Source organism: Empidonax traillii, unplaced genomic scaffold, assembly GCF_003031625.1.
Source record: "Empidonax traillii isolate 1590-97213 ecotype Southwest subspecies unplaced genomic scaffold, ASM303162v1 scaffold39:size2480183, whole genome shotgun sequence".
NCBI lineage: Eukaryota > Metazoa > Chordata > Aves > Passeriformes > Tyrannidae > Empidonax > Empidonax traillii.
Window position 1 is genome coordinate 1,529,234 of NW_020955232.1, and position 13,845 is coordinate 1,543,078.

A 13,845-nucleotide genomic window follows, 5' to 3' on the forward strand; every position below is an offset into this window, starting at 1 on the left:
ATGTAATTTGTCATTCTGTACACACTGTTACTTCTAGCCTTGGATGCAATTTTTTCTTAACACAGCAGACTGATTCAAACAGAGGCAAAGACACGATTTTGTTCTATCTGTACCCATAGGACTGTCTAGGCTACTAGTGATGCAGAGATTTGAAAATTCTACCTGACCAAATGACAAAACAAAGTGAATAAAGTGCCAGATTGTATCTTCCCATGCAGCTTCAACCTGCTACAGGAATTCATTAAATGATTATACACTTGATAATTTAAAATAAATAATTTAAAAGGCACCATGGAGGAAATATTGCTATACTTATTCATCACACAATGCAAGGAAGCAGAAGCTGGTCTGGTGACTAGCACATGGAAAAGGCAAAATTTGCTTGCCAGAGACACTCCAGCATTTGCACACTGTAAGCTGCCTGGGTCATCAAAATCTTGTCTTTGATCCAATGATCTTTATGATCACTAAATGTCAGGGCAGCTTCTTTTTACTACAGATACTTTTTACCAGCTTTCACACTGGAAGATCAGTGTTATAAAGCTTTGGGCATCAGAGAGGTTTTGGCTCTGCCTCCTGTGCAGCTCTCACCCAGCTGCTGCCCTGTGGTGCTGCCACAGCACCTGAGGGACCACCAGCAGCTCACTGGAGAACCTGGACACTGCTGCTCAATTCTGCTCAACTCCCAAGTTGTGCCAAACTCCATTCCAGTTATTGTGCTAGAGCAGGGCATGATGGTCTCTAGTATTTTTTGACTGAAAACACCATCTTCAAGAAGTCAGAAAGTGTAAGTTATTTGTTACTAGTAATATATTTTGTACTTTTAAAGATTTGTATTAATCCATGGCTGTGAAGGCTGTCAAATCCACTCAAATGCTTTTTATTGAAAAATCAGGTCTGCATATCTGTAGATCCTCCCCTCCTTCACCCATCCAAATTAAATCTGTAATTCCCAAAGACAGCCATTCTTCTAAAACACTACACATTTCATATAGTTGTTATTAGTAAAGTAAGAACAGTGTTTGCAGAAACATTAAAGAATCAGGTCAAGAACTCTGTCTGAATAGCAGTGTTATTAAATAAGCCAATCATCCAACTTTTGAGTAATTATTGTCCTTGGTTTTTACTTGAAAGCCTCATTTTCAGCACATTCATAGGAGACAAATGTCCTACACCAAAATGAATGAACAGGAATTAACTGTTTTGGATGCCAATTACCAGAGAAAGCTGAAAATGCAATACTGTCAGGCCAGATACAGCACAGCACTTCTCGTTGTAGGACAAGTTTAGGTACAATCTGAAGATTTCACCACATATAGGCAAGGATTTGATCTGTTCCCATCTGTGCATTATCTAAATATCTAAACAATTGCCCTAATGCCTTTGAAAACTTTAAAATATAAAAGGAAAACTAACAAAGCTGATGGTATCTCCAGATCATCATGTGAAGTACTAATAAGCAACTGTGTTATACAACCCATGTTCAACAGACTGAAAATGATCTTTCCCAAATCCAAGTGACATCCTTCTGAAGCTGAAAGTGATAGATTACAGCTGGCTGAGCACGCACTGTACTGTACACTCATTTTAAAAGCTGCCATTGTAAAAGACCCTCCAGGCTTTTTGTTGGTTCCTTTGCTCTTCTTATTAAGAACGGTAAAGTTCCTCTTATTTAACAGTAATTACAGGGGCAGATGGAGAAAAACTAATGAGAGGGAGAGAGGTTTATTTTCCTAATGACATGCAGTAAGATTAATAGCAAGCCTACGGACCATATATGTTATTTTTATTTCATCACCTCAAAACATGATAAATATTTGCAATTGCAAAAAATTATGAGTACAAAACTTACTATTAGGATTCTTTTTAGAAAATTATGTCTTTACAACTCATTTATAGCCTCTGTATATGACATCCTCTCCTTCTCTCCACCAGACAACCATTAAGACACAAAAACACTCTCAGGACAGCAGCTGCAGAACTTGTCGTACTCGCTCACACTTCTCCAGCACGTTTGGGTCTTTTCCATCAGAACCATCAAATTCCTTCATAAAAGCTTCAGCTTTCTGCACAGTTTTGTCTCTTGCCCCGCCCTGAAGGCCTTGCAGATAATCCAGTAAAATGGTGAAATACTTGTCTGGAACCTTTAAAGAAAAAAAAAACAACAAAAAAACAAGGAAGGAAAAATCTGATTTATTTTCTTCCCTCTCGATACTCATTTGCAATCATGTCACAGCATCATCTGAAAGACAGTCAGGAGACGGGCACAGGCTTTGGTGTGTGCCAGTGCCCAACTCCAAGTGGAAATGTTTGAAAGGTACAAGCTGCCAGGAGGGATGGACCGTGGTGAGACGACTGTCATGTGCTCGGATGGGCAAAGCATCTGAGAGGAAATGCTAAGCAGATGTGGAAACGCTGATCAGCAAATGCAAACACTCCCTGACAGGGAGCTCAAGGCTGTGAGGGTTGGTGGAAGAAAAAAACAAAACACACCAGCCAAATCCTCCTTTTGCAAACACGTATGTGAATCTTGCTAAATTTGGTGAGAATTGCATGAATGTGCCCAAGGAAAGAATTTTGCTGGAATTACCTTTGCCCCTACCCAAAAACTACTTGTTTGCTGACTTGAGATACCACCCACCACCGTGCACTTTGACAGAATGCTTATACAAAGGAATAGAACTTAATTTGAAAAACAAATTGAAATTCAGACATATGGAAATAATTTTTAAATCACGCTGACTAAAACTGATAGGCTGAACCAACATGTCCAACATTAAAAGCACTTCAGTCATCTACAGTTGTGTTACCCCTGTTTCCCTCCCTTTCTAATTAACCAGTCACAGATTAAATTTTAGGTTATCTGGTAGAACATACAGTTTAAATGATCATTACCTTAATCTTGGCAATAACTTGGCAAAGACTTTGGAATGATTTATTCAGTATTTCAAACCAAAGTAATAGGTGAAGCTATCTTGACTTCATGTTGTGTATCTGTGGAACGGGTTTCAGCCAACAACAGGATATTTTTTGCTGTGAATCAGGGGATGTTAAAATGACCTCATCCCGCAAATATTTTTCTCCATGTTTAACTTTACACATATAACTTGACTTGAGTCAAGTTAAACACATACGTAACTATTTAAAGGACTGGAGGCTAATTATTCGAGGGCGGTTTCAATTCTGCAAAGTATCAACATTTCAGAGAAGACAGAGCTTCAACAGACACTTAATTTACAACCTATTTCTCCATCGACATTTGGCAGCAGAACTTTGATCACTAAAACTTCTATCACTCCAAAAGAAGAGGAAGAAAGAATATTCCAATGCTGCCTTCATCAATCAGGCATATTACAAAGCAATAAATCAAAACTAAAGTCTGCATTCAGCCTCGTACACTATGGAAAAACCTTCTAATTCTTCACACAAACACTCTTGAGTTAAAGAAATAATAAAGTTACAAAAAAATATTAATTTCACAGTGACTAACCCTGAAATGGATGATATATGAAGTGTTGCTGTAATACACAAATCAAACACATTTAAACATTATAAAAAATGTCTATATTTTTGAAACTTTTTACTCACAGTAAGCTGGTACTAACAACAGAGAAACCATCTCAATGCAAACAATGTCAGTGTGACAGTGCTCCTTTAATGCAGATACTCAGTACTGAGCTTTTAAAGCTCAGCAACATTTCCATGTTTCAAACCTTGGCTAAATTACCTCTATAATTTACAACTCCTGTTCTCAGCCCTCATGGCATAGACATACCTGTGGAACTACAGTTATTATTATATCATTTAAGCAAAATGCTTGAAGGGGCAATTGAAAACCTACTCTAAACTTAGAAATACTAACTGGGCAGGCTGACATGTGGCTGCCTGAAGGCTAGAAAACATTTAGCATTTGGCCCTAAGGGTAAGTAAGTACTTAAGTGTTCAAAAAAGCCTGATTTTTTTTCTTTAACACAGCTCTGAGGTTTTTTTCAGCAGGAGCTCCCGATACAGTACCCTTTAGGCAAGGTAAATGATGTTTCCTCCTCCCTTACACATACAGTAGAGCCATAGCAAGGACTGGAACACACAAAGTGCCAGCAAAAACTTAATGAAATCCAAATTTTAATTCCTCAAATACAGTATTACAAAAGCGGCAATGTCAGGGCTCCTGGCGAGGTTTTCCAAGAGGGAACACAACCCTTCTTCTAAGATCAGTTTTAGGCTGGCTTGAAATTGGAGATCAAGATCTCCCACCACAGCTCTGGAAGTGGAAGTGATTTTACTATTATTCTTTTGTTTAACAGTTTTGACCTTTTCCTTGTTTCTTTTTGTCTCTCACCCACTGATCTTGCCTCTGTTCTAACTGGAGCTGATTAAAACGAAACTACCCCGAAGTGAAATAATTCCTGTCATCGGGAAAAGGAGGGAAACACTACAAAAGAGTAGCAGGAAAAGACCAGTTATCACTTTACAACTATACTATGCAACTCACGAGTTTCCAGACTCGGAGACTTGCAGATCCCCACATATTTTGCAATGCAAACACAGATCCCAGCACACAGGACCTGAGCTCACCGTGCCACCACGCTGCCTTTTAGGTGACCTTCCAAGGGAGCTTCAGCTCCAGGCCTTGCAGCCCCAAAGCTGAACACAGCTGATCTATGGCTTTCTAAAAATGCTGTGCCAGATGACAAAGATCAACAAATGACCTAGTGTTTGTCTTATACTGGATCCTGGAGAAGTATACACACCATAGGTACACAGGCTCGGCTGGGCAGCTTTCAGCCAACCACCAGATGGATTTTAAAGGGACTTGAAAAAAACCTTCATGGAGCAAACAACTTTACAACCTCAACTTATTTCTTACAGAAAGAGGCGTGCAGGAAACTCAGCTCAGTGCTTTGCATGGCTTTTTAGTAGGCATCCAAGCGACACCATGAGATCAAAGATGCGGCTTAGGAAGGAAAGAAACTTGTGTCTCATGTCTCTTTTTGTACTTTAGTCATGCTTGGATTACCAACAGATTTTATTCTGCAATGGACAGGAAGCTGAATTTGGGTATAAAAAATATTCAAAAGAAGCTGGGTGTGCCCTCCCTATGGTCCTGATGAAGAAAGAGACTTCATCATATGCCTAATTATAAGCACTTGAAGAGTTCTACTGCCTTTACTGAATCTGGATGCAGATGTTCATCATTCTCTAAAGCTCATATTCAAGCCTTCTCTGATGATTAAACTACAAAATATGTGAATTCAAATAAATCACAGCACTTCCAGTAGATTAAAAAACAAAAATGAAGTTTCATTTCAGTGTTGAGAAATAAGGGGTTAAGCTGTGTTTTGATACATAAAACAAACACTGCTTACGGTTCATTATGTCCCGGGGTAATTCAACACAAACCCCAAGGTAAACAGGTAAAAAAAGTAAAAACATTGTTCTGCCTGCCAAACAATTTCTAGGTAGCTCTGAAAAGCGTATGTTGATTTTAAAAGGTCGATAAAGATTTTTAAAGGGGAAACTTAAAAACTGAAGACAGAGCAAACAACCTAGAAACCACCACCAAATTTGTATTCTGCAACTCATCTTTTTAGAGTATTTACACCCTATGATCATTTTTGCCTTCATGAAGCTCTGCTTTTAATTATCTGGGTCTCTAAAAGTATTTTTAGGTGGAAAGGTAACGCCCTTTGTCAGGTGATTGGCTTAAGAGCTGCTGAGTAATTTGGACCAGGAAGATTGGCATGAATAAATGTTCAAGTGCACACAAAAACATCAGCAAAACCTAACTGAGTGTCAATGAAATGAATCAATAAATAAGGCACTGTGCAAATGGGCAGATGTTTGTTCTATTACACAACAAAATAAATGACCTGAAACTCCCACTCGATACCACAATGGTCAGGCTTATTGGAAATTCAATTTATGTTGTTTTGTCAGTTATGAAATGAATGAATTTCAGTATGGATGCAATCCTGGCTTCTGGTTATACTTTATGTTTTGAACAATCAACATCAGGTTTCACTTATATTTTAATGAGAAAGCTATTTTAACATCTTGGCAATAAGACTGTACATCTTCTGTGGAGCCAGAGATATTTGAAGCAATATGAGAATCATGGTTTACAGTATTAGGTTCCACATTAGGAAATTCAAATTAAGGATATGAGTTAAATTCTCAGGAAACTCCAGGTTTAAATAAAACATAAATCTGCTCTATTTATGCTTGACATACATCAAATATAAAAATCTAGCACATACAGGAGAATGAACACCAACGAAGTAAAAATATCGATGACAAGCAATTAAAATGATTCAGCATCTTGGTTAATTTATAAATTGTTAAAAAATTATTAGACAGGTGCATGGCCAGTAGTAGCAAGTTTTAGTAAATAAAGAATAGCTGTAACTAATGTATAACACTATATCATATTTGTTCTGAAAAAAAAAAAGCAGCCTTAATACAAACCTTCTCTTTATCATACATGTGCAGGAGAAGCCACGTTTGTCTTGTCTTTTGAAACTTCCATTCTTCTGGGTTTTCAGACCAGCTGTAGAGAATTATATATAAAAAAAATTTGCTTAAATTAAACACTATGATATCAAAACATTCCTTATTCAGAAAATATTCCCTACAATGCTTCCTCCAAATGACTTGGTATGCACAACATGGAGTTTTGTGGCACAGTTACTGGCATACATTTTGTACAGGGCCACCTGGCTTCTATGCAAATAGTGAAAGGTTACAGGAAGATATCATAGCCAAGAATGTTATAAGTTTTCCTCAGAAAGCACTGACTTCTTGATGTTAAATATCAAGCCCCGCTCCCCAGCTTTGGCCAGTCCTTTATGAGATGTCATTGCCTTCATTTGACCCACAACAAACACTGAGCACCCCAAATCCGTATCCCAGCTGCAGGGCTACCTGATTATTTGGGGAGGTGGAGAGGACAAGGAATCAAATTTTGGTTTTAGAAAGATGATATTTCACAATGAACTGACATTTATATAAAATTAAGCAGCCTCTGAAGGACTAGAAGGAGAAACTTGTGCTACAATGGTCACACCAGCAATGGCTGGAGACCATCACAGATGGCTATTCCAGAGCAGACGTAATTAATTCTTCAGGAGCATATATTTAAGGCTTGGGTTTGCCTAAAGGTGTGACTTAAATATTTAAGTTTCCAGGATAGAAAAGTGGTTTTTTATCTCTCTCTCTCACAAGGAATACTTCAATACTGTTCAAAGCAAGGGGACAAAACAAATTACTAACATCTGCAAACGTTCTTTGGCTGTTTAGCAAACACATTTGAAATATGCAAAATTTTAGCTGGGTTAAACCAGCACATTTACATACATCTTGAACATATTTTTCAAGCTGGTATATTCTGTTTTAGATGAAGAAACAGACCTTTATTTCTAAAAACAAATGAGCAAACTGGCAAATCTCACCATAAAACGAAGACTTCTTTTTAAAATTACATACTTGAAAATTAGCATCTTAACATGTATAAAATCTGACAGCACACTAAAATATAATTTAAAATGAAAGGATAAAAAATATAAGGAGAAAACCCAGAAACTTTCACACTTAATTGATTTTTCTCTAAAGAAAAATAAGTCTCCAGAGGGTAGCATGCAAGATGCCATTAATGTTACATCTTGTTTTACACAGCACTAGAGAATTCAGAAATCAATTGAAAAGCCAGCTGGGTATAAGAATTAGTATTGTTTAAACACTGTAAAGTCTAATAAAGCAAAAGAGTCCTCATCTTTGCTGAATGCTGCACCAGCTAGTACATTGTTCAGTCAATTCAATGAAAGAGAAAAAAATGAGACCACAAATTTGTACAGAAAGGCTCCATGGAAGCCTCTGAAGAAAATTCAAAATAAAAAAATACTGCCTTGATGTTCAAATTCAGGATAAAGAAAAAGCAGCAATAGCTCACTAGGGTTATCACCAACTAAACTTAATAAAGTTGGTTTTTCTTGTGGGGCAAACAACAACCTGCTCATTTGTTCCCACTTTCTCTGTTTGCCAGGTGAACACAGCAGCTCCTGACTGAGAAACTGGGACTTGTGCAGGAGGTGCCTGAACTTCTAGAAGTCCTTCAAAACAAACAAAAAACCAAAGACAGTGACAGTGCTCGCTGTTCTTTTAACCTTTTCCATGATGAGGTTCATCCTCGAGAAGAAGAAGGTAAGTCTGAAATTCTTTTTTACGTTAATTAAGCCTGGAAACAGTTTACATGATAGTCTTTGCAAGGTGACAAGAACAAGCTGAATGACAGATCTGTGACTGCATCCTGTGGAAACAGTCCCTCTTCTAATGAAAACCTTCAACACGTTTGTATTTCCCCACACCATTCTATATATTTAGACATTTGCAATATCCCTCGGTTAGACACAGCACAGAGTACTCTGAATCTTTTATTCTCTGCTAATTTTATGTTTCTATCACTTACACTGTCACCTGAGTGCTGTTGGCATTTAAAGTTCAAAAATACAGCCTGATTTCACTAATCTCCCATAAAGCTATAGGATGTTAAAATATTTTTATTACCTAGTTTATAAACAACTGAGGCCAGCAAATGAGTGCACTATAAGGTTAATTGCTCTTATTAACCTATTACCAAAACCATATGCTCTCTTCTACATGTTAAGGCAAGTCGTTGTACTCCTGCATCCAAGATCCCATATGGACTTTCACTCCACTGAATTCTCTTGTAGAAACAAACAAAAGTTTAAGTTTGTCTTCCTGAAAGGTTCTGCTCTATATACACCACAGTAATTCATATAAACAATAAATACTTTAACATAATCAACTGCAGAAAGTACATTTGTGCCCATCACAGCACTGGAGTCTCACAATTTCTTGTGCTCTGTCCTAATAGAATCAAATCCCAAATTGGTACAGTAAGAAAAATTAGTATTTTCCCTAATACACTGTGGCTATACTTGTATTTTCAGAAAATACTCCCAAGTGTTTAACTAGTATTATATTCATCCAACAGGGTATCAACTCCTGTTTCTCCCCTTTAAGGAAAATGGTCCTTCTCTTGACCCGAATTCCTATCAAACTGTGGTCAAAACACTCCGGATAATGGATGCACAATCTTTAATGCAGACAGCATGGCAGTTGCTCTCTGCAACTGGATCCCCCCACAATTATTAAAATGAAACTTTTCCACTGATTCCTATGACTATGACAGCTTTTTCCTACTCCACTGACAACTTTAAAACCTATGGAAAGTATCGCTCCGTGACAAAGTGAGAGGGGTATCTCTGTTTATCAGGATGACATCATTAGTGCATTTTTAGAAATGCTCAACTTTTAAACCACAGAAATTCAACCTTTGCAACACAAAGAGAGGTCTCATTTCGCTGTTTACATGCAGATAAGCTTCCTTGACATAATACAGCAGGAGAAAAGGCTTTTCCTTTGACTGATTAAATATACAGAGTAAGACCAACTACATTACAGTTAAAAAACCTCTTTTTATAGACAATCACAACCTCTTTCACAGTTTGAATTAATTTGGTAGCCTCTACAATTATCTATGCCAGGATCTAATATAAACTATGGAATTGGATGAGAACTATACATGTGTAAAACATGTATTTTTCCAATGTACATCAGGCTAATTTTCAATATATTGTACAAACACTAATTGCCTTCTTTACACATTTAATGTTTGAATCTTTCTTATGAGCTCCAGCTCATTGAAAAAAACATATTAGTTGACTTTAGTTAAAGAGAACTTAAATGTTTATGCAAATGAACTTCCTAAATGGCTTTGAAATCGAAAAAACAGGGGAAGTGAATCAAATAAATCAAGCAGCTTAGGAAATTTTACATTTGGGCTTTCGTTTACTACAACCAGTCTCCTGTGGAAAAGTCGCCCAAGATTCTCAATAGTCAATCTCATGAATGACTTTAAGTGCCTTTAGTCATCTCACACAAATCTATTCCCAAAACATGGGAATTCAGGCAGTGTTAGTAGGCAAACAGAAGACAATTGGTAGCGTGCGGGGTTAGGGTTAGGGTTTAGGGGTTTGGGTTAGGGGTTAGGGTTAGGGTTAGGGGTTTAGGATTATGGTTATGGTTAGGGTTAAGCTTAGGGTTAGGGGTGCCCTTGTAGAAAGAGATGGGGAAGGGAAAGTAGTCAAATTGGTTCCAGAAACACAGTAAGAGAAAAACATTATTGTTACAAATTAGATTCAGGAAGTCAACACAATGCATCTGCTCAGACTCACAGTTAGGACAAAATATTACAAAGCTGTCACAACTGGTAAATAATCACTGTGTGTAGAAGTCTCAAGAAACCAGAAGGACAGACAGTGATGTGACTGCTGATAACCTTCCAGAAGACACGAGAGCACTGCTGCATGCCAAGGGCAAGGGCACCTAGACCCACCTACATGCACTGCTCCAACTGTGTGCCACTGTCCAGTTCACCTTGGATACACCTTCCTGCCTGGGTATCTATCCAAGGAAAAGCAGACCGCCACCAAATTTAGATTTCTCCAGCATATAGCCCAGGCTTGGTATCAGGGAATTAACTGGAAAGGTTTCTCCAGCCCTGAGGACCAGCTCAGAGTGCAGCCCCCCCTGTGATTTACCCATGAGGACCTTTATGTCTGACTCTCTCAAGTTTCCCTCATAGGAGGGACAGAGCCACAGGTCTGGCCCTTGGCACCATGTTCATGGAAAAGATCTACTGAAAACATTAAAAGCAGCATTCTACAACACTGCACAAAAATTGTCACATTCTTCTCACCTAATTTGTCTGGGTAGTTTTCTGTTTTGATACACCAGTTATTCATCACCCTGCAACCTGTCTCCAAGGATCACCTATGTTCTTCTACGTGGCCCCCAAGGAAGGCTGAACAGGAGTTATGGCACATGACTGAGGCTTGCAGGAACCAAGTAAGGCACTTTATTGCCCAAACTCTCTGCAAACAGCATCATTTCTGCCCTATCAGTAAAATGTGGATAACAGGTGTTTCCTCAATAAAGAACCACCATCCCCTAAAAAAAAATCCCCTTAAAGATATTTAAAGCCTTGCTGAAACACTTGGCACTCAAGTGATGTGCTGCAATATTTCACAGTGCAATACATACAATAGCAGCCACTTTAAAGCTCCATGCACTGGTGTTTAAGGCAACTCACTGCCCTTATAAGGCCCGAATTTGGAAACTCTGAACACTGAGTCTGTCCAACGGTGAGCACAACGCACATATGGCCAACAGGTGAGCATGGGAATGCTGCTCCTCCAAGAGGCTCCCCAGAACCTCTGGAGGCAGCACAGAGGGAGCAAAAATCGGGTTAAACTTGTTCTTGTGGGACAAGAGCCATCTTATGGATAGAGGTTTTAAACGGATATATATAAAAAAACATATGGGTGTGGATGGAAGTTTTATATGTGCCCTACAGTGCATATGGTGAAACAGGAAAAATAAGTTTTTGTCCAGTTATAACACGTACAATTATGTAAAAGGGAAATGTAAAAGTGTTTATTTTTACTGGGGGCATTCAGGGTTTTTTCTATTTCTCTCAGGGGAACTTAAAGAGAATTTCCTTTTAGAAAGATAGGTTTGGAACGTCTGGTTTCATACCCAGCTGCAGGCCCAGAAAGTCACCTCATGGTGCACTTCAGCACTCAATGCAAGGTAAGAGAAAAATCTAATTTCAAGTGCGTGTGATGCTGATTTTCCTCATTTGGAAAAAAGGTAACAAAAAGTTAAATTCTAAACAGATTTTCAGAGACTAGACTGGAATAGCTGTAGTTAAAATCTTGGACACACTGATCTGTGGCAGGACCCAAAATCTAGACAGACATAAGAGACAGTCTATCCTTTTTAACTGTGTTTTTCTCATGTTATGGATGAGTCTTTTTATTTCCCAACTCCAATTCCTGGAGAAAGTTAATATATGTACACTGATATTCTCTGATCCAGTTTGGAATCTAAATAAATTGTGACACAGATAAAGGTTTTCCTTATTTTCCTGGAAGAGAAGAAAAGACACTGATGGAGCTCTTTTGCCAAAAGAAAACTTGTTAAAATTGCCAACAGATTTTAGAATCAGTGCCACATTTTTGGTTGAAAATCCTGGCACCATTTCTCAATCTGTGGTTTAAAAACAATTTTTAATATATCCTTCCATCTGGTTTAGAGGCAGTGTAATGACTACAGACTTGTGAAAAGGCAAGGAGAGGAAGCTTTTTCTTTTTAATTTAGGAATCACACATGCAGGAAAAAAAATAAATGTGCTTTTTAGTGTCCCATTTTTGCCCTGATGTCCGAGATAAGAACAGATTGTATCTGATTGTATCCGTACAGCAGACAGGTCACAGGATTTTCTTAGAAAGTATTTACAAAGGGAAAGGAAAGGGCCTTTGTGCCACAAAGCAAAGCTTTGATTAAATCTACATAAAATGTTTATCGCAGCTTATCTTTTATGATATGTACTTTTATCACTTGCCATTATTTGCAACGTTTTATATTATGTTTGCATCCTGAGGCTTCGGCCAAGCTAAAAATCCCCTTCCTCCCCCACCACAGGCTCCGTTCAAACGCAACATGAGACATTCCCTTGAAGAGCTTCAAGTATAAACAGATGAGACAGATGATAAGTGGGAAGAAAAGCTGACCCAGAAAATTGTAACAATGCCTCAAAATCATACGGCAGGTCATGAGTAGAGCTCCTGTCTCTTACATCTGGTACAGTACACGTAGGGAATCTTACTGTGATTCAACTTCTCAGAGACACCAACCCACCTGCAAATGCCAACAGCGTTCCACTGGGGGAAAAAAAACCTTTGCAGTTGCTTTAAAAATTGTTTTCTTAATACAGTTATTTAGCTGCTGGTATCTGCATTACCCTGTCTGCAGCAAAACTGTATTTTGATTAGAAAATATGTAGCACTATCTATTAGAATATGTATAGGAAAAATTATATATTAGAATATATATTGGAAAATATATAGCACTGTATATTGGAATATGTATAGCACCAATAATATGCTGAGAACCTTCTGCTGTTTTCAGTAACAACACAAAGGTCAGCAGTAGGCTTGAAAGCCCAGAGCTACCATTACTGTATTATTAAGCTAAATGTGCTTTTTATTTTACATACATTCATAAAAAGAACACAAAGCAGGAGTTGAATTATCACAGAAGAATAAAAAATAGAATTTGAGCCCTTCACAGCCAATCTGTTCTGCTCCTGCAAGGAATATACAACCAAGTGCTATCTCAAAGCTGTGCTGAAGTCCCATCTCCTCTCCAGATGTCCATCTTTTCTTGCACTTAATTCTGGTCACAACGATGCCTGCACCAGAAATAAGGGAAAGGGAAAATGAAAACAACTGTTATGCCTCCCTCCCATGAAGAACATCCTGGGGGGTACGAGGAGATAAAGAGGGCCCCACAGTCTATATGAAAATCATGTAAGAAGCCAGCTGCACGTAAAATAATTTTAAAAAGTTGGCAGCAATCCAGTTATATAAATGCTTTCTGAAGATCAGATGAGGGATATGCTACCAGACCCAGAAAAAAAAACAAACAGGGTCAATTCTCTTCTCCTTTACCGTTACACCACATAACATCCAACTGTGGTACAGAACACTCCTGCCAAGGCACAGACTCAAGCTGAGTAGCTCATTTTCATTGCTTTTAAATTTTAAATCAGCTTCAAAAACTTTTAAAGGTTCTTTCCTTTTTTTTCTTTTTTTTTTTTTTTTTTTTTTTTTTTTTTTTTTTTTTTTTTTTTTTTTTTTTTTTTTTTTTTTTTTTTTTTTTTTTTTTTTTTTTTTTTTTTTTTTTTTTTTTTTTTTTTTTTTT

At 37.8% G+C, this 13,845-nt stretch overlaps 1 protein-coding gene across 5 annotated transcripts in view; it reads right to left on the minus strand.

Moving 5' to 3' along the window:
• Positions 1–1,626: 1,626 nt before the first annotated feature.
• The window catches only part of CUNH7orf50 (chromosome unknown C7orf50 homolog), a 114,507-nt gene continuing 102,288 nt past the window's right edge, over positions 1,627–13,845 (minus strand). For all 5 annotated transcript variants that reach the window (XM_027878221.1, XM_027878219.1, XM_027878223.1 and 2 more), the window contains 2 exons: positions 6,466–6,547; positions 1,627–2,144 (listed from right to left, as the gene is read on the minus strand). In XM_027878221.1, coding sequence (XP_027734022.1) covers positions 1,962–2,144; positions 6,466–6,547 — 265 coding nt within the window. In that variant the 3' untranslated portion in view covers positions 1,627–1,961. The remainder of the gene's footprint in view (positions 2,145–6,465; positions 6,548–13,845) is intronic.